General features: G+C 40.6%; 1 protein-coding gene across 2 annotated transcripts in view; it reads right to left on the reverse strand.

Annotated features, from left to right (window-relative positions):
* Positions 1-19,082, reverse strand: part of COL4A1 (collagen type IV alpha 1 chain) — a 208,983-nt gene that overhangs the window by 22,888 nt on the left and 167,013 nt on the right. For both annotated transcript variants that reach the window (XM_073349693.1, XM_073349702.1), the window contains 15 exons: positions 18,264-18,361; positions 17,887-18,037; positions 17,377-17,490; positions 16,759-16,926; positions 15,345-15,434; positions 12,973-13,125; positions 11,229-11,327; positions 11,047-11,136; positions 7,620-7,759; positions 6,295-6,425; positions 6,138-6,214; positions 5,055-5,153; positions 3,703-3,753; positions 2,642-2,827; positions 1,498-1,631 (listed from right to left, as the gene is read on the reverse strand). In XM_073349693.1, coding sequence (XP_073205794.1) covers positions 1,498-1,631; positions 2,642-2,827; positions 3,703-3,753; positions 5,055-5,153; positions 6,138-6,214; positions 6,295-6,425; positions 7,620-7,759; positions 11,047-11,136; positions 11,229-11,327; positions 12,973-13,125; positions 15,345-15,434; positions 16,759-16,926; positions 17,377-17,490; positions 17,887-18,037; positions 18,264-18,361 — 1,781 coding nt within the window. The remainder of the gene's footprint in view (positions 1-1,497; positions 1,632-2,641; positions 2,828-3,702; positions 3,754-5,054; positions 5,154-6,137; positions 6,215-6,294; positions 6,426-7,619; positions 7,760-11,046; positions 11,137-11,228; positions 11,328-12,972; positions 13,126-15,344; positions 15,435-16,758; positions 16,927-17,376; positions 17,491-17,886; positions 18,038-18,263; positions 18,362-19,082) is intronic.

Below are 19,082 nucleotides of genomic sequence, written 5' to 3' on the forward strand. Positions count from 1 at the left end.
CCCTTGGAGACAGAAGAACATCCAGTGTGGCTTTACATTATGAAGAATCTGTTCCTCTGAGTCCACTGTTGGAATCCTGCTTCCCACACTAGGATCTTAATGACCCCTTTCCTGAGTCCCTCTTCATCCTGTACAATGAGTGTGATGGTGCCATGCCTACTCTCTTACCCTGCTTTTATTCACCTATTTTTATTATATTTTAGTTTAATTTCCTGCTAGAAGAAAGAATGAGCTACAACCTGAAGAGAACTGTGCTTCAAGAAATGAGGAGGCAGAAATACTGAGAGGAAGGGTATAGAACAGGGGTCTCAAACGTGCGGCCCGTGGAGTTATTTCCTGCAGCCCGCCATAGGCGCTGACTCCACCAGCACCCAAGCTCCCCTCCCCACCTTTTCCCTCCTGAGCGCACTGCGTCCCCGCTCCTCTGCCTACCTCCCAGCATTTCCTGCCGCCAAACAGCTGTTTGGCAGCACTTAGGACTTTCCAGGAGGGAGGGTGGAGGAGTGGGAACATGGCACGCTCAGGGGAGGAGGCAGAGAAGAGGTGGAGCAGGGGCGGGGATTTGGGGAAGGGGTTGGAATAGGGGCAGGGAGAGGGCAGAGTTGGGGTGGGGACTTTGGGAAAGGGGTTGGAATGGGGGCAGGGAAGGGGTGGGAAGAGGTGGGGCAGGGGCAGGGCCGCATGTTTGAGACCCCTGTGACTGTTAGTTAGGGACACTGGGCACCATCCCCCATCACCCCGGGGTCTCTCTGTAAGGAGTGCTGGGCAGCCAGGGGTCCTCCCCCCATTGCCCAGGGGTCTCTCTGTTAGGGGTGCTGGAAACCCAGAAGTCCCCCCCTACCCCCATCGCCCAGAATTCTCTCCATTGGAACACTGGACAGTGTCTGTGACGAAGTGGAAATTTTCTGTAAATTTTTTATAATTCCTAGGTGAGCCTCAGTTTCCCTCTCAACTTTGTGCAGTGACTGGGGTGTGTCTGGGGTGTGACTGGGGGGGAGGGGGTGGAAAGGGTTACACAGTGCAGGAGAGAGTCAGCGCCTATGGCGGGCCACAGGAAATAACTCCACGGGCCACGTGTTTGAGACCCCTGGTGTAGATCATCATCAGTATTACTGACCACATAAGTTACAGGTGTTTATATTTTATTGAAACCCCTCTTCTCATTACAGTTTTAAAAAACTTAAAAGATTTACTTTTAATAGCACACTATATTACTCTTTATTTTTTTCATTTTTGACTATACTTTTGTATCGTTCTACGAAAAGGTTTCACTGGTAAGGCCCTTGGGCCTCATGTGGCCCCTGTGGTGATTTGAGTTTGAGATACCTGCTTTGCACAGTCAGCAAAGAGTCTGAAAGCATTCTGGATATATAGTATTATTGGTTTGAAAAAGAAATATCTATGATTAATACATCCATTAACTGGAAGAACTAAAATGACCACTATGTGCTACTGAGCTACACTGGAGAAATCACTAAGGTAGTTAAAGTAACTTACAGGAATGCCTTGGAATCCCAGATCACCTTTGATTCCAAGTCTTCCAGGTGTTCCAGGCCAACCCGTGTTTCCTTTTTCTCCTTTGGCTCCTTCAAGGCCTGGAGATCCTGGTGGTCCCTCTGGACCTGGTAGACCTAAAATGGAGGGGTGGGGAAAAGTTTCTTGGCAAATTTGTTTTCTAGAAGACATCAGTATTTGGATTAGGACCAGATGGCTCAAGTTAAAGGTGGGCAAGATCAAAGTAAAGCTGGCAAGGAGCAGGAATGCTTCAATAGCTAGCTAGGACATGGACCTACTTATCCAATGGGTCAGTTTCCAGCTCAAATAGTTTCAGAGCTTCAGGGTCCTGCTGAGCTCACCACTGCTACTGGAGAAGCAGGCTGAGAAAGGATCAAGAAATACCTTATTTCTCCTTAGGCTATATGAAGCTGGGAGGCTTCACATTTTCTCTGGACAAGGATCTGCAATAGTGATCCACATATTAAACTTCTCCAAACTGAATTACTGTAATTCATTGTATCTGGGGCAGAAAAAGAAGCAATGCAGAGGCTTCTGCTCATACAGAACTTGGCAACCTACAGTGCTATGAGCTATTCACTCCTGTGCTCCACAATCTCCATTGGCTTCTAATCCACTTCCATTGCTAACTCAAGGCGTTTGCCCCAATTTTCAAATACATCAACAGGCTGGGACGCAGCAGCATCAGCTATGGTATGTCCATCCATGGCTGGACAAGACAACTGCACTCTCTGGTACAAAGCCACTAATATAACCCTGGATGAAGCACATTGGAGTTGCAGATAAAGTGCTCTGGGTCAAGGGGGTTCATGGATGGAATGAGCTAAGAGGAGAGATTAAACTACCCCAAAGGCAGATCACTTTTAGGATACACTGCAAAACTGTCCATTGGGAGAATACTTTTCCAGGACAACTAGGAAGATTTTATTTTGTATTAAAAAAATCTATAAAAAGGTAAGAAACATAATAAAGACTTTAATACAAAGCAATATGAAATTATATTATTAATAGAAAGGAGATATCACTAATATCCTTAGTGCAGACTAGTAATAAAAATAAATAATAAACTCATATCATCACCATAAACATTAGATAGTTTACAGTTCATAGATTTTTAATCACTTACCTGAAAGTCCAGGTTGACCTGGGGGTCCTCTGTCTCCTTTAGGACCTTCCATTGATCTCCCTGGTAATCCGGGAATGCCCTGTTGGCCTGGAAGACCTTGCGGACCAACAAATCCTGCTTCTCCTTTTGAACCAGGAATCCCCGGGCTTCCTGGGGATCCTGGAAAACCCACATCACCTTTTGCACCTAAGATTTAAAACAGCCCCCAAAGTAGTTAGACAAAGGATGATAATAAATTGAAACATTTTGCATTATTATGGGCTGATAACCTTTATTTCTATATTGATCTTCTTTTAGACATTTGGATTACAATGAAATTCTTTCTGGAAATTTCATTATTCTCTACCAGATCTTCATGAATCAGCTAAAAGAAATGGTCAGTTTAACTGAAGGGTCTGCCTAGCTAAATTGTTTGTGGCTTATTGCTCACCCATTTCCACCACCTTCATCCCCTGCACTCACACCTAACTCTTCTTATGAGCTAAATCCTAAAGTCCTTAATCAGCCAAAATTCCACTTGTGTCTTCGCAGTGGAAGTTTTACTTGGGTAAGGACAACAGGGTTTAGTTCAGAAGAAGAGGATAGATTTACCAAGATCGACATTTAAAACATATGAATTTTTTCCCAAGTTTGTATAAATAGGTAATTTAAAGCTTATTTTAGAACTTTAATTGCTCACTCAATGTATTTTATTGGCTGGTGAAAATATGTACAATAAAATGTTAAAGAAAGGAAAAATAGCTAGACTTTGATTTTTACAAAATTAGTATGGAAACAGAAGGACTTCAAATTCAAAAGCACTGTACACAATACAAATATAGGAGTTATTTGCATTATCTCACCACAACACAGCTTGCAGTAAATTCCACACTAAGAATATTTACCTATTTAGGGCATATCTAATTCATGTCCAAGATGCTGCTACTGTAATCGAAATTGGTGATTGACATCTCAGAGTTTTTGCCTCCAGATTTAAACAGTGGAGCACATAAAAGAATGCAGTTGCAAATGTGTTTGAACGACAGAATTAAGTTTTTAAAACTTTGTTTATTTTATATTACCTTTTTCTCCCTTTGCACCAGGAAATCCTGGAAGCCCTCTACCTGGAATACCTACAAGTAACGGCAGCAAAAATGAGACAAGACAATAGTTACATTTAATACATAATTAATATCTATTAAAACAACAGACACTGGCATTTGAAAATGAACAGTTTATGCACAATTTTTTCTGGGCAGGGAATGTCTTTCAGTTAGTATTTATATTGTGTCTAGCACAATGGGGCCCTATCTGTGAATGAGGCCCCTAAGTGCCACCACCGAACCAATAAAGAAGAAAGGATGAGCCAGCGCCAATATTTCACAGCAAATTTGTTCTGGGAAAAGATTTCCTAAACAGCAAATGCTTTAAAATACTGCCAGATTTTGCAACAGTTTTTCCTTCAAGCTAACACTGATGCACAATGCAACTAACTAAAGGCACTCATCTCCCTCAAAGCTGGTTCAGGACTCCATAGTGCTACATGAACTAAGCGAAGATTAATTTAGTGTGAGGGCTAATTAATGCTGTTTACTTTAGGTATAATTTGTTGATGATGATGCAGGGTGCTCGGTTGATGCAGGATGCTCGGTCTTTTTTTTTTTTTTTTTTTTTGCATGTTCCTTTTTAAGTCATAAAGAGCCAAATTGTGAGGTCCTTATTCAGGCAAACCCCTTTTGACTTTACTGAACTTTTGAGTAAGGATCTCAAGATTTGGTCCAAACTGCACTAACAGTACACATGGTTCTTTCCCCTCCAATTTATACCTTTTCAGGAATGATCATGTGAAGAATATAATATTCTGTTGGATTTAAATATCCATGCCAACTTTAGGAGTCTGATGCTGCAGTCCTTGTCAATGTATGTCAATGGGAGTTAAGAGGAGATATTCTTGATTCTGATGAAAAAAGGTGTTTTTCCCACTGAAATTTTTAAATTTTTTTTTCTGTTTCATATAAACGATATGTTGTTTACATATTTTTGTTTTAAAAACCAAAATGACATTTTATGTCTATTTGAAGTAAAAGTTTTCATTACAAATCAGTTCAAAACTTCTGTCATAAAAAAACAACAATTTTTTTTACTGAAATATTTCAAAGATTATTGTTGCAAATTTCTCAGGGGGAAAATGTCAGTATTCAGACCTACCAATTTCCTAAGAAACTTTCTGTCCAAATTACCAGCTTCATAGTAGTTTGCAAGGCATTATACAAACTTCATTATATAATCCTCCCAATGTAAGTACCTAAAAACTACATGGTCCTCCATCTTATTTGACTGTGCAATCAGACACTTCCTGTGCATTTCTGTAATAAATATCTGACATATATGTACATTTTAATACAAAAGAAAGGTAACATGGCATGATGCTTACCTGGGTCACCCTTTGGTCCAGGCAAACCTGGTATTCCATCATAACCTTGTTCACCTTTCTGACCAGGGACACCAGAGGGACCTTCAGAACCAGGTTCACCTGAAAAATCATTCATTGCCATTTTATAATCCAGCCATCAGATTTTTACACATCTTTCTCTCAATGGAAACGTAGGTTATGATGCTGCTCCCATTGAAGTAAAATGGCAGTTATTCATTATAGACTTGATTCTGTTCTCACTTTACATAGGTTTTACATTGGCAGAACTCCACTGCCTTCACTGTTGTTACTCCTGAATTACACCAGTATGAGAGAAGAATCGGTCCTTTTAGTTCAGGGATCGGCAAACCTTTGGCACACGGCCCATCAAGGGAAATCCGCTGGCGGGCCAGGACAGTTTGTTTACCTGCAGCGTCCGCAGATTCGGCCAATCACAGCTCCCACTGGCCGCGGTTCACCGCTCCAGGCCAATGGGGGCTGCAGGAAGCAGCGCAGGCCGAGGGATGTGCCAAAGGTTGCCGATCCCTGTTTTAGTTTCTTATAGTAATAGTTGTGAACCCAGCTAAGACTAAAGTATGAGAAAAGCTTGAGTCTTCTCCCTCAGTATCACCCATTGAATATGAGGTGCTTATGTCCTGCAGAGAGAGAACTGGGCCATGAGAATTCATACAATCACCCTATATAGCCTGACTCTCCACTTTGACTTTAGCATACTAGTTTTACCCCAGTGACATTACACCAGTGTAACATAGTGGAGATCAGGCCCTAAAGGTCAATGCGAGGGATTTCAAATGTAATTGGTAACAATAAAAAAGATGATGGTAGCAACAAATGGAACTGAAGAAAAAATGTCCTACAAACAGCTTTAAAGAACCAGTCCCCCCACATCTTAAAATGATTGGTTTTGTCTTGCAATGCCCCTCCGGCCTCCAACTCCAAAGTTTTCACTTGTAAAATGAACAAATGTGACCAGGAATCTTTGAGACAAAATAAATACAGAAGACCACAATACTATTCAGTCATTTTTTAAAGTAGAAAGCACACTTGAAACAGTGCTTTTTAAAAATGAAGTGGATTCTTTACCTGCTTCTCCTTTTAAACCTGGAATACCACCCAAGCCAGAGAGTCCTTTTTCACCCTTTTCTCCGTGGCTACCTGGGCTGCCTAAAGAAAGCAAGAGGATTTGATTCACTGACTGTACATTTAAGCTTGTTAGTTTTACGTTAAATGTTTTTAGGACTTGCCTGGATATCCTGCAATGCCAGGTAATCCTTTGGGACCTGGATAACCAGGCATTCCTGGAATTCCTGTGCTACCCTTTTCACCTTTTTCACCAGGGAAGCCTGGAACACCTGACCTTCCTTGTTCTCCCTATGGGGGAAAAAAGCAAACAATAAAAGCCACACATTTAAGATGTGGTAAAATGGCAAAGCATGTTCTGCAATATTACATAATTTCCCCCCATTGTATCAACCATCGTATTAAAGAATTTCATCCTCCTTATTTTATGATTAAATTCAGTGAAGCCTGTAGGCTCACAAACACACAATTATCTGAATTCATTCTGTTTATGTAGTGCACAGACGACTAGAAGCCTTCTTATACGCTTCATTGGGGGCCTTTTATCATTTTTTTTCCAGTGATAAAGATAGCAGTTTTCTGCAAGTTACCCACATAACTTATATATTGCACATGCATTTAGTCACCTTCAAAGTCCAGATTATCAAAATTCTTTATTTGCTATTAAATACACAGGGTTTAATTTTATAATTTTCACTTCAAAGTTCAAAGGTTACTCTAAATTTTTCCCTTCAAAAAGTCTCGTGAACCAACATCAGAACCCCTTTCAGAATATGTGGAGTGTGAATTAAGTCTATCTATGGCATGTATATGGCGCCCATTACTATATTATCTGAACAGCTCACAATCTTTTAATGTATTAAAAATGCCTGTAAGGAAGGGAAATGCCTGTAAGGAAGGGAAATCAGGATATGTTTTAGTATAGTGTGTTGTGCACCTTCTTAGTCGGCTTTTAAGAGTTAATTTCCTTCATTTTCAGGGATGTAAATTATTTTATTTTATGGAGATAGAATAAATTAACACTGCCGCAAAATTTGGTACCATTGTGCCATGGAGTATATGAGATGCTCCATACACACACACACACGCCCGCCCATCATCATCCTCTCCTGTTTCCAATGCCAACGTCGGGGAGGGTTGACTTCTGTTGGTTTCTTTCCCTTTGAAACCTAGACTGCCAGCCACCTCAAGTCTAGACTCATTTTATAGATAGGGAACTGAGACACAGAGAAGTTAGTGACTTGCCCAAGGTCATACAGGAAGTCCATAGCAGAACAGGGACTTGAACCCAGGACTCCCATGTCCCTAACCACCAGGCCTCTCTTACACACACACACACACACACACACACACACATACACACTAAGTTTCCACTCAGATATTAAAATAAACAAAATATAAATTTAACAGAATATCTTATGAACAAATGAATCTTTTGAGGTACTTATTAGAAATGAGACAATTCATTTTTGAGATTGTAAATACCTTCTCACCCGGAGAACCTGGAATGCCAATCCCTGGAATTCCCGACTCTCCTTTGTCTCCTTTTTCACCTTGTAATCCAGGGTATCCTGGCACACCTTGTGAGCCTGGCACACCTGGCACACCTTTTTCTCCAGGTGTTCCTAACAATAAAATAAAAAGTATACTAAATCTGTGGCACCCTAGCAATAAAGACAAAAATCTGTTATTGAGATGTTACCTTGAAATGACTGTGAATGTTAGAACTAGGAAACAAGTGAATTGCTGTACTACCTAGTAAATAGAGATAAACAAGAACCTAGCCATCTAAGAAAGTGAATTGTTTTTGGTACTTCCCCTGTTTTATTATACATATATGTTCAGAAGTGAGCCTATGATTTAGCCATGCACACAACCAAATGCAAAAAAAATTCAGGTTTCCATAAAGAGCAACTGACATATACAATTTGTAATATACCCATCTGATCAATGGAACCAGAACGATTTCCAGGTTACCTACCATGTCTAGTAGCAACTTAGTGATGCACCTTTTCTTTCTCTTGCTCATTGATATCAAAGGCCAGTTTTGACTAACAATTAAAATTAATCTAAATAATGTATGAGAATAGAAGTTGGATGACAAATTGGCCAGCCTTGATGTTACTGATTTTTTGGCCTCCAATCTTTTTTCTTTGATTTCTCAAATATGTTAGGTATAAACTAACAAATAGCCAATTTTAACTGAGATAGGGTTCCCTGTTAAGATGCATTCCTCCCATTCCTCTATTTTAAAAAAAATAGAGATTGTCACTAGGACACCACATTTCTATCACAGTTGGATGCATTCCAACTTTATGACAAAATCTATAAGATACATACATAACATTTTCAAAACTGGCTGCCTGAATTGTATGTGCAAATCCTATCTGTGATCCTGAAAAAAGTAATTGTGCTGATGTGTTTGTCCTCATACACAGATCTGAGATTTGAATGCAGAATTTGGGAACCCATTTTAACAGATTTGTTTTAATATTGATGTAGGAGTGAAAACCAAAGGCATGGAGACCAGATTTTCAGCTGGTGGCATAGCTCCATAGAAGTCAGTGAAGCTACACTGATCTATGCCAGCTTAGATCCTCAGTTGAATTCAATGGACCTACACTGACAGATATCAGCTAAGAATCTGGTCCTAAATATTTTGTCCAGTGGTTTGGTAAATCTCTACTGTTATATAAAGGAACGATCTAAAACTGGGTGGACTCAAAATTCAACCTACATTTCCTGCGTATGAGTTAGCCCTACCTAAATCAGGTTAAATGTGACCACTGAAATAGCTAACCTCACTCTTTATTTTAACTGTCATGTCATTTTCTGGATACACTTTCTGGATAAACTGTCTTTTTCAAATTTAGCTTTTTTTAAAATATACCATTTGTTTTGAATCAGATAAAAAGTTCAGAGATTTAGGAGAAAAAGATTTGGAATTATTTATCCCTTTCGCTTCCTCAAGCTATAATTAGGCTTGGAAGGATTAGATTTTTCTTGGAAAATATTGATAAATGTAGATTTCACCAAACACACTGAAACAGACAAAAAATATTTCTACCAGTAATAATTGAAATTTACAGATGCTGCTTCAGAAATTATTAGAGTTCAATTTACAGATATTTACTTTGTATATTTTGACTATGATGTTGACAATTTGTGTTTAACAATTATAAAGCTTTCAATTTTTGAATCTCAATGTTAATTGTCATTAAATAATTATTGTCTGACCCCCTCCAACTATCTGAACCCGCAGAATTTCCCACAACTGTGAAAATTTAAATGGATAAAAAAAACCCTAAAAAAAAAAGCTTAAAAATAAACATCTATATTATCTGTCAAAATTATCAAAAAATAAAAATCAAATTCTGCCAACCGTTGCTATAATGTACAAAATAGATAACATGTTTATGCCTGCATGCCCTTTTAGCTTTGTCAACAAATACAGGAAAATACCACTTTTAAATATGAGTACAGACTGTTTTGACCTGAAGATATTACAAGATTTTACAAGGCAGGTTCCCCACTCCCCATTTGAAAAATAAGTGACGGTGGTGCTCAAGAAAGGTGTCCCAGTTGGCAGAGCTGAAAAATAAGCTTCTGTATTTAATAATAGAACAGTTACAACACAGGCAGAAGCAGTGCAACGTCCCATCTGCAACCATACAACATCATACCACCATCTTCTGAAAGAGCCACCTCTAGAGGTGAAAGGTGGTTCAAGTTTTCATGTCCCTTGGGTCCTTGGTCTCTCTGTTCAGACGCCCAACAGTAGTGCAGACTATGATCTACTTATCCACTAATATCTGAACTGAGACAACCAACTCTTTTTACACAGGATGCTGAATGAATGTCAGATGGCAACTTCTTTTGGGCCTTGTGGCAACACCTAAGGTATATGTAGCCACACATCACAGTGAAAAGCAGGCTGCACTCACACAGCGGTGCGTAGTTACATGTGGCAGTGAAAGACTTTGGCAGCAGGGAAAGACTCCAACAGCAGGGAGCTGCCAGAGTCTTTCCCGGCTGCTTCATTCATGCCAGAACTTTTCCCTACTACCAGAGTCTTTCCCTGTGCCGGAGAAAGGCTCTGGCAGCTCCCTGTGGCGGGAAAAGGCTCCAGCAGTGGGGAGTCTTTCACTGTAATGAGGAAAGGCTCCGGCATGGGACAGTACCCTGCTAAAAATAGCAGTGTAGGTGGGGTAGGCACTGCTTCAGCGTGTAGAGAGCATACATATCCTAAGCGGTGCCTCACCATCTACACTGCTATTTATACCCGCGTGAGAGGGGCATGCAAAGTATGTACTCTACACTCCATCATAAGCGTAGACATAGCCTTGGTCACTACTGACTTGGGCCATATTTAAACCAGTGGCGAAAGGACAGCATCCTCTCTGTTATCCAATCTATGCAAATAACAAGAAAATCTTCTTTGGCTGAGCACTAACAATAAATTATTTTTAACTTCAGGGTTTCAAGGGTCAGAATGTGGCCAGACACAGGAGCACAAGGGGCAATATGTTCCCTACACCAGGTGGAGCCTTTCCACATGTCGATTCCTGGCAGAGGGGGAGAATAGGAGCAGTGTGCCACAGTGCTGAGTAATCAATGAGTAGAGCCTGGACTGTCCCACCACTCCAAACTGCTCGCCAGCAGAGCTGAGGCAGCATGAGGTGGGATGTAACCTGCAACCAGCTGAGGGAAGTTATTCCCCTCAGAAGTAAGGAGGAGGTCACAATTCCTTCCTGGGCATCTCTCCTGGGGTGACACAGCTATTGGTTAAAGGCTCAATCTATCGCTAAATATTTTAAGATCTGTGTTTCCTTCACTATTTTGACCAGCCACTCTTGACACATATCTTTGTGAATGTGATATCTCAACAAGCTAAGTTCACACCATATGGTACCTGGCAAACCCATTTCTCCAATTGACCCTTTTTGTCCTGGAAATCCTGGGTCACCTGGGTATCCTGGAGGGCCTTGATCACCTTTTCGTCCTACGAACAACGAAAAGTATTACAAGTTCCATTAGTTAACAAGGATTACAAAAGTCTGTGGTAGTTATATTTATTAAAAGCTGCAAACATACCTGGAAGTCCCGGGAAGCCACGTTCACCATCCTTCCCTGGCATTCCTGGTACACCATATTCCCCTGTTTTCCCCTTTTCTCCTATTATTCCTTCTTGTCCTGGATACCAAAAAAAACCCCAAAACTAATTTTCAATTCTGTCATTACTTTTACTCTCACATGTAAAGTAATAGGCAACTCCTGCATTGTGAGAATCTTCACAGTTATCACTTCTCTCTAATAAACAAGGAAATGGGTGAATTCAAACTTCAGATGTAGTGCAGTAACATTGTAAAAGTTATCTAGCACACCAGCCACACCGGCTACATATATGTAACCAAAATCAACTTTGTTGTTAGTGCACACAATCACAGTATTGTGGTTTTTTTGTAACACATGTAGCAAGGTATATCTTGAAAAAAAGCATGAAAAGAAACATAATACATTCAGAATGGATAAATGTATTTGAGACATCTAGAAAGCTAGTATTCTATTATTAATTATGTTAATGTGTAATGAGACTCCAGACAGTGTCAGGTTGCAATGTGAATGACTGAGGTGACTATTTTGCTGTCTAAGCAGGTAACTGAGGGGGTCTGTCTGTGAACAAGAGGCTGCCTGAGTGACCCCTGTGTTGGCTCAAATGTGAAAGCCCCTGCTACCTTGAGTTACCTAACTTTAGACCTTTGTCTAAGAGCCCCCTTATGCTATTGTCCATATATAAGTGGGGTGTCTCTGCTTCTAAGCCATGACCACTAACCTGTGCACCATCCTGTGCACTATCCTGTGCACCATCTTTGCAAGACACAAAATGAAAACAGTTCCAAAGGAACTGACAATCTTAGAGAGAAACGGAGAAGACAGCACATACAGAGAAACCCAGGGGAAAGGCGGCAAAGAGTCTTATGGTACCTTATAGACTAACAGATGTATTGCAGCATAAGCTTTCACATATTTATACCTGCCTCTGGAAATTTCCACTACATGCATCCGACGCAGTGGGTATTCACCCACGAAAGCTCATGCTCCAATACGTCTGTTAGTCTATAAGGTGCCACAGGACTCTGACGCTTTTACAGATCTAGAATAACACGGCTACCCCTCTGATACCAGAGGAAAGGGTCACTCTGAATTAAATATTTTTACCTTTATATTTTGTTAGTTGATTCACTTCTTGTTAGTATCGTACAATAAATTAGTCTTAATGAGGAATCTGGGTGCTGGAGAGTAGCTACTGAAATTTTTAAAACAAGCAGCTTTGTTGAAAAATGGCTTTTGTTTGAAATTGAATTTTTTCAATGAACATTGTTGAAAGATTTCGTTATTAAAAGAAAAATGGTGCCTTTTACCCAACTGAAAAGGTTAATGAAAAGGTCATTGAAAGTCTTAATTTACCAAAAAATGGATTAGTGTTAAAACCAAAAATGTCAATCATCATTTTGATAATAATTTTTATAAAAAAGTAAACAAAAATGAAAAAGATGCATAGGGACGAGTGTGGGGAGACCAGCCATTAGGCCACATCAGGATATGCTTACAGGGGCGGGTGTGGGAACTTGAGTGGCGAGGTACCAACACCCCACGCACCCCTGCCACAAAGGGGTGCTGCGGTGCCAGACCCGTCACAGTGAAGCTCCTAGATTTTGATTTTTGAAAGCTGGCTTTCTAAAACCAAGATGTAACAGAGGACAAACACTAAGCATCACCTTTAATACATAAATAGATAAAGATTGGTACTTATCCAAATGTAAAGATTAAAGGTTACCTTTTTCTCCTGGGTCTCCCTTTTGACCTTTCATATTTTCCATGTCCGTTATCTTTATGGTTCCTGGTTCTCCTGGTAGACCTACTTCACCTTTACTCCCTTTGAGACCAGGATCACCTCGTGGCCCTGACGTACCCGGAAAACCTGGAGTACCTGCAGTGAGAGAATACCAGAATACCACAGTAATGTATGATGTGTGACAGATATATACAAAACAAAGTAATTACTAATTCAAACTGTGAGCTAAGTGTACCAAGGTCAGAAGAGTCTGATTTACCTCCACAGGGAAAGGATGGGGCATTTTTTACTCCATGTTCCCATGTGTTGCATGGGAGGCTGAGTTCTGCCAACCAGAAAGCTGCTTTAATTTATGACCAGGGCTCCACAACAGCCCTGCCTAAGGAAGTGGCCCAGGAGGATATTTAAATCACTGCACCTTTCAGGTGGTATGGCCCTCCCACTTTTTCACCTACCTTGTCCCTGCAGAATGGGGTTGGGGTTGGAAGGAAGCTTCTGGTATTGTCATTCCCTATCCTACCTCCTCCATCAGATACAATGTGTCCAATTTTCAAATGGGAGCACCTTATAGTAATACCCCTGTGAAAAAGTCTTATAGAATTTAATGACAATCTTTCTACAGTTCTTTTTTTTAAACCCACCTAGGCAAATTTAATGATAGAATCCTATGGGATGGCTAGAAAAACCTATAGGAGGGATTTAACTCTCCTTTAAATTCCATATTTTTTGGAGTAATTTCTATTGAATCCTCCCTGATCTGGCTGGTACTTAACCTGCTCTTGCATGGAAAAAAACCTTTGGCTTAGTGCATCCTATTCTTGGTGTCCAGCTTTGCTAACAAGGCCACTCAAATCAAAACAACATACACTTCAGTCCACACCTACTCCCCAGACGTGGCTATTTCCAAGGCCTTGTCTTCACTAGGAAAATAAAAGATGTATTTTAACATGTTAAAATCGTAGTGTAGCCAAGACCGTTGCATTTTTAATATGTGTTAGCTAGTCATGGTAAACTGTAGTGGTGGAGTCTGTTTTATCTTGACCTGTTAACACACGTCAAAAATACAAAAAGAAAAGGAGTACTTGTGGCACCTTAGAGACTAACCAATTTATTAGAGCAAAAGCTTTCGTGAGCTACAGCTCACTTCATCAGATGCATATCGTGTCACGATATGCATCTGATGAAGTGAGCTGTAGCTCACGAAAGCTTATGCTCTAATAAATTGGTTAGTCTCTAAGGTGCCACAAGTACTCCTTTTCTTTTTGCGAATACAGACTAACACGGCTGTTACTCTGAAACCTGTCAAAAATACACTTATTTTATGAGTGTGGTCACACTCTGGGGTTCCTTCTTTAGGAATTCTCAGCCCCAGCCTCTGGCTCCCACCTGCCTTTTATCAAGGGTGGAGTTAATGAGCCTTGTCTTCAACAGTGAGTCAGCAGGAACCAATCAGCAGCTCCCTGCAGGGTTCTAACACCTGCTAACAGGGTGGGGGTAAAACCAGACTCCTGCCACTTTTTACAAATTTAAAACTTCTTTAAAACCTATTCATTTATTGTGGAGTTTTACATAAAGGTATAGGGCATCTACCCCATAAATAGATGCTCAGACTGATGCATATTCATGCTGAGGTGCCAATTTAAGTATTTTGGGACAGGAATGGCCTATTAAGGTTGAAACTGAGCTTAGTAAATGTGTCTATGATACATTTAGAATCCGTGCTCTCAGTGCAGGGGCAATGGAGTCTTCCTAAAAGTGGGGGAGAGGGTGTACAAGGGCCCACCCCCCCCAGTGAAGCTGGAGCCTGGCCAGGGAGCCTGGGTCCCTCCACTGCCTGGGGGGGGGGGCCGAGATCAGCCCCCAGCCTTTTCCTTGCCTCCCAGACACCCCACCCAGGGCAGGTGCAGGGTCTGTGGCTCCCCACAGCTGCCTGTGCAGCTCTTACCCTGACCTGGCTCCAGCTTCTGGCCTGGTTGTGGGGCGGGGCTTGGGGGGAGGAGGAGGGGCAGGGGACCAGGCCCCGGGTGTAAAGGAGACGGGCTAGGCCTGTCAACTTTCAAAAAGTGGGACAGCCAATGCCCCTTGCCCGCACCAGTTCTGGTGCCCCTGGCTCAGTGTTTTTTGCTCTAATGACTATACCTTATCTTAGATAAAAGTTTTAAACTTGCATTAACTTTGTAAATATGCTAAGCAGGAACTCAATCCAACATGCAGATCCTGACTCCAATATTCTGTCCTCCTGGAACATCCAAACCCATAGTGGATTTTTAAAATGACTTCAGTTTCACATTCTCATCGGAGGCAATCTCTCTTAATGATTTCTCGCTAGATCTTCATTTGTCAAAAATTCCTACCTTTTTCACCCCGTAATCCTGGATTTCCTAGTGGCCCGGGAGAACCTGGGATTCCAGGGGTCCCCATAACTCCCATTTCTCCTTTGATGCCTGAAATCAAAGCAAAATAATATTTAATAGAAATGTAATTGACTAAAATAAGTAACAGAAATTGAATGACTTACTGCCTGTATTACATTAGGAACTGAACTCTTGGGGGGGGGGGGAAGAGAAATCAAATGGGATGAACTAATTTAAAAAAACAAATTATTAAACAATTGTATAGTCTTATATAATCTATATTGTCTCAACTTTATATTCCATTACTTATTGTGTTTGTCACCCTTTATCTTAATACATATGTAAAAAAATAAATTTGTACTGTCAGTGATTATATTAATCATTAATAAAAAATAGTAAGTAATATGTCTAGTAAACAATATATGTTCCTTTTGTCTCAGAAAACAAAACATAATCATCCAAATATAATCTCTTAACAAATGCTATTTTTATATATATATATAAATACATATACATATATATGTATTACAAAATAATTTGGTCAAGAAATGCAGTTGGATTTTTTTAAAATTGTTAGCACAGGATTCCCACAATCTTTTATTGTATTTTATTTTCAAACTTATGACTGGTCCCACTCAAAATATTTAAATCCAGTCCATCCCACCCAAAATAAGCTAACCGAGAACTATGGGCTCTGTCCTGTCAGTTTGTTTGCCAGGTGTGTTTTATATATAATATCATATACATAGCAAGCCCAGTTGGCTGTTAAATGAGTTTGTAGTGAGGCAGATAAATTAGTAACCACTCAGAACCAAACTGATAGAGAAAGAAACAGTAAAAAATAGATGAAAAGTAGAGAATCAAGATCAATCCAAAATAGAGACAATTCCTTAAAATTCCAAAGTAATGAGATGGAGGGTCAGATGCTAGTCTCAGCTGCAATTACAATACAATTGCTCCAGGTTAATACTTGTTTTATTGAGATCAAACACTGCCTAAACATCAGGGATGAGTCTCACAGAAGAACAGCAGTAGCTTTTGTTTTTTAAAGCTGGATCCTTAGCCACAATTTAAGGGCTTGACCTTGAAAGCTATCTCGGTCTGATCTACCAGAACACTTAAGGAGATGCTTAGAGTTAAGCATCTCCTTAAGTGTTTTGCTGGATCAGAGCCTGAGTACTCAGCATCTTCCGGGATCAAACCCTAACTGCAATGATAGGCATACAACTAAGTGGCATAATGACACAGAATTGCACACAACTATGATTTAATAAAAAAGATAGATACCGTTTTCTCCACAGCCTATTCTTAATTTGTTTTGCTTAATTAAAAAACAGATCATTAACTTACTATTGGTATTTGAAACAGTCAAAAAAACCCAAATGATTAATTTTCTGAAAGCAAAAATGCATACCTGGAAAGCCTGAAAGTCCACCTTTTCCTTGTTGACCAGGTACGCCAGGTAAACCTACCAGACCTGGTAGCCCACTCTGGCCAGGGCTACCCTTATCTCCTTTTGGTCCTGGCATATCTAGTCCTGGGAGACCTGGGTAGCCCCTCTCTCCCTTTGTTCCAGGAAGTCCTACAGGGAAAAAAACCCAACTCTTAATAGAGCACATACGACTTTATTAATTAAATTACAGTATAAAGTACAAATGTTCTGTAAATTGTGCATCTTGCAGAAAACCAAGCACATTTCTTTATTAGCAGAGGAAAACAAAGTGAAAAAATCGTCATAATCTAAGTGCTTTTGCAATCTTATCCATTTCTATTTTTAATCTGCAACATCAGCTGGTACATGCAGCCTTCAGAGATTTAGTGAGGAAGCTGTGCATCAACCATCCGTTTTAGGTCACAGAGATGAAGCCTGATGACATTCTCGTTTTCTAAAGATTCTTATCCACAGAGTTTACATTTTTAAAAGGCTGGAAAATATTATAAAAGCGGCCTACCACTTTCCCCCATATTAATGCCCATAAGATCCATAAAATCGATTCCAGATATAAATGAAAAAGGAAGAATTTTGTATCACCTGTTGGTCCCTGTGGCCCTTGTTCTCCTGCAGGTCCAGGGGGCCCCACAGGGCCTATTCCTGGCACACCTGGGGCACCTTGTGAACCTGGTAATCCATCTGAACCTGGGTCACCTACAGGGAAAAATAAAGCATAAGTCAATTATTTTGCCATATTACTTTTTTAGCTTGCTTGGTGCAGATAGTAGATCGGCACTTTGAGTGACATTCACACACCACTCTTCCCCTCGCCCCGTGCAAAGGGCCGGCAGAAGGCATCATTTAAGTCATTAGTGTTGACTCCATGGCTGTTCCAAAAGCAATGGGAAGAGGAAGGCCTGCACAGCCAGGTGGGCAGGAAGGAGGCAGAGAGGGAAGGGAAATGGACATTATATCTGGAAGTTTAAGTGGTGCACAGGTCTTTTGCTGGCTTTCTGCCTATGTGTGAATTTCAACCATTAAGATTTATTTTTAAAGTGTAAAAAAAAAAAATGTTACTAATACTGAGCTGTAACGGATTTTTTTAATTACCTTGGATTCCTGGCTGACCAGGTACACCTGGAAATCCTTGCTCTCCTCGTAAGCCAGGCAAACCAGCATTTCCTTTTTCTCCAGGGAAGCCTGCTGGACCCTGTAGCCCTGGTAATCCTTTAGGACCCGGGAGGCCCACTCCAGGGTCACCCTTAAGGTGCAAATAATATACATTAGGAGTCAATATACAATAAATTAAGTGTTCTAAATTAAGCACTTTGGACGCAGAACATCACACTGGTCTTCTCTGTACATATGCTAAGTTACTCCAGATGAGGAGTTGGCCTACTATACTTTTCTTAGTACCAGCAACAGCTCTGTATTGTTGATCACACAAATAGTAATTGAAAACAACAACGTAAACTGCAAACACTCACTTTTTGACCAGGTAAACCCGGTGTGCCTGGTAAACCATCAAAGCCAGGACGCCCTTGAGCCCCTGGCTGACCTGTTGTGCCAGGCTGACCTGGGAAACCTACAAAACAAACACACATAATCAGGGTCTCAGTAAGTTAACCCTAAAGTTTCTTCTGCCTTTTAAAATGAACTATTCACACTCACATAGAGAGATATTAAACAGGGTCAAGTCGATCTCCTCAAATGCCAAACTTGTAAGGAGCTGAGCACCTCTTGAGAGGGGCTGTGCACTCCCAAATCTCAATGACTTCAATAGAATTTAGGGTGCTCAGCACCTGCAGGATTTCATCTTGGGTGAATGAAGTAATATATGTATTTAATGACTGATGTTAAATTAATATTTGCACAGATTCACCTCATTTAGAAAAAACATTCCTTCTTTAAAGGAAAGAATGCATTCTAGAAAGCTTTCTGAACATCATTTAAAGTAGACCTCACAGAGAACTAGTATGCTTTGCATAATCATAAATGCATCTCCTTTTCCACGCAAAAAGCTAGATTCAGCTTTGATGCTCCGCCCCTGTCAAGGGGTGGTGCATAGCTGTGCTGCCCCAGGAGAAATTCAGGGAAGGAGTTGCAACTATGAGACATAATTCATTTCTTGCTCCTTACTCCGAGGGTAAAGCAATCTACTGCAGCCCTTTACTGGATGCAACTTATTTCCTCACTTCTAGATCCACTAATTGATGAGTTAGACGTGGGTGGAACGAAAGTCCTGCTCATTCCCCTCCCCTTTAGAACTTCTGTGAGGCTGGCAGACCAGATGCCAGCTCACGCCA

The sequence above is a fragment of the Lepidochelys kempii genome, chromosome 1, assembly GCF_965140265.1.
Source record: "Lepidochelys kempii isolate rLepKem1 chromosome 1, rLepKem1.hap2, whole genome shotgun sequence".
NCBI classification, from domain to species: Eukaryota; Metazoa; Chordata; order Testudines; family Cheloniidae; genus Lepidochelys; species Lepidochelys kempii.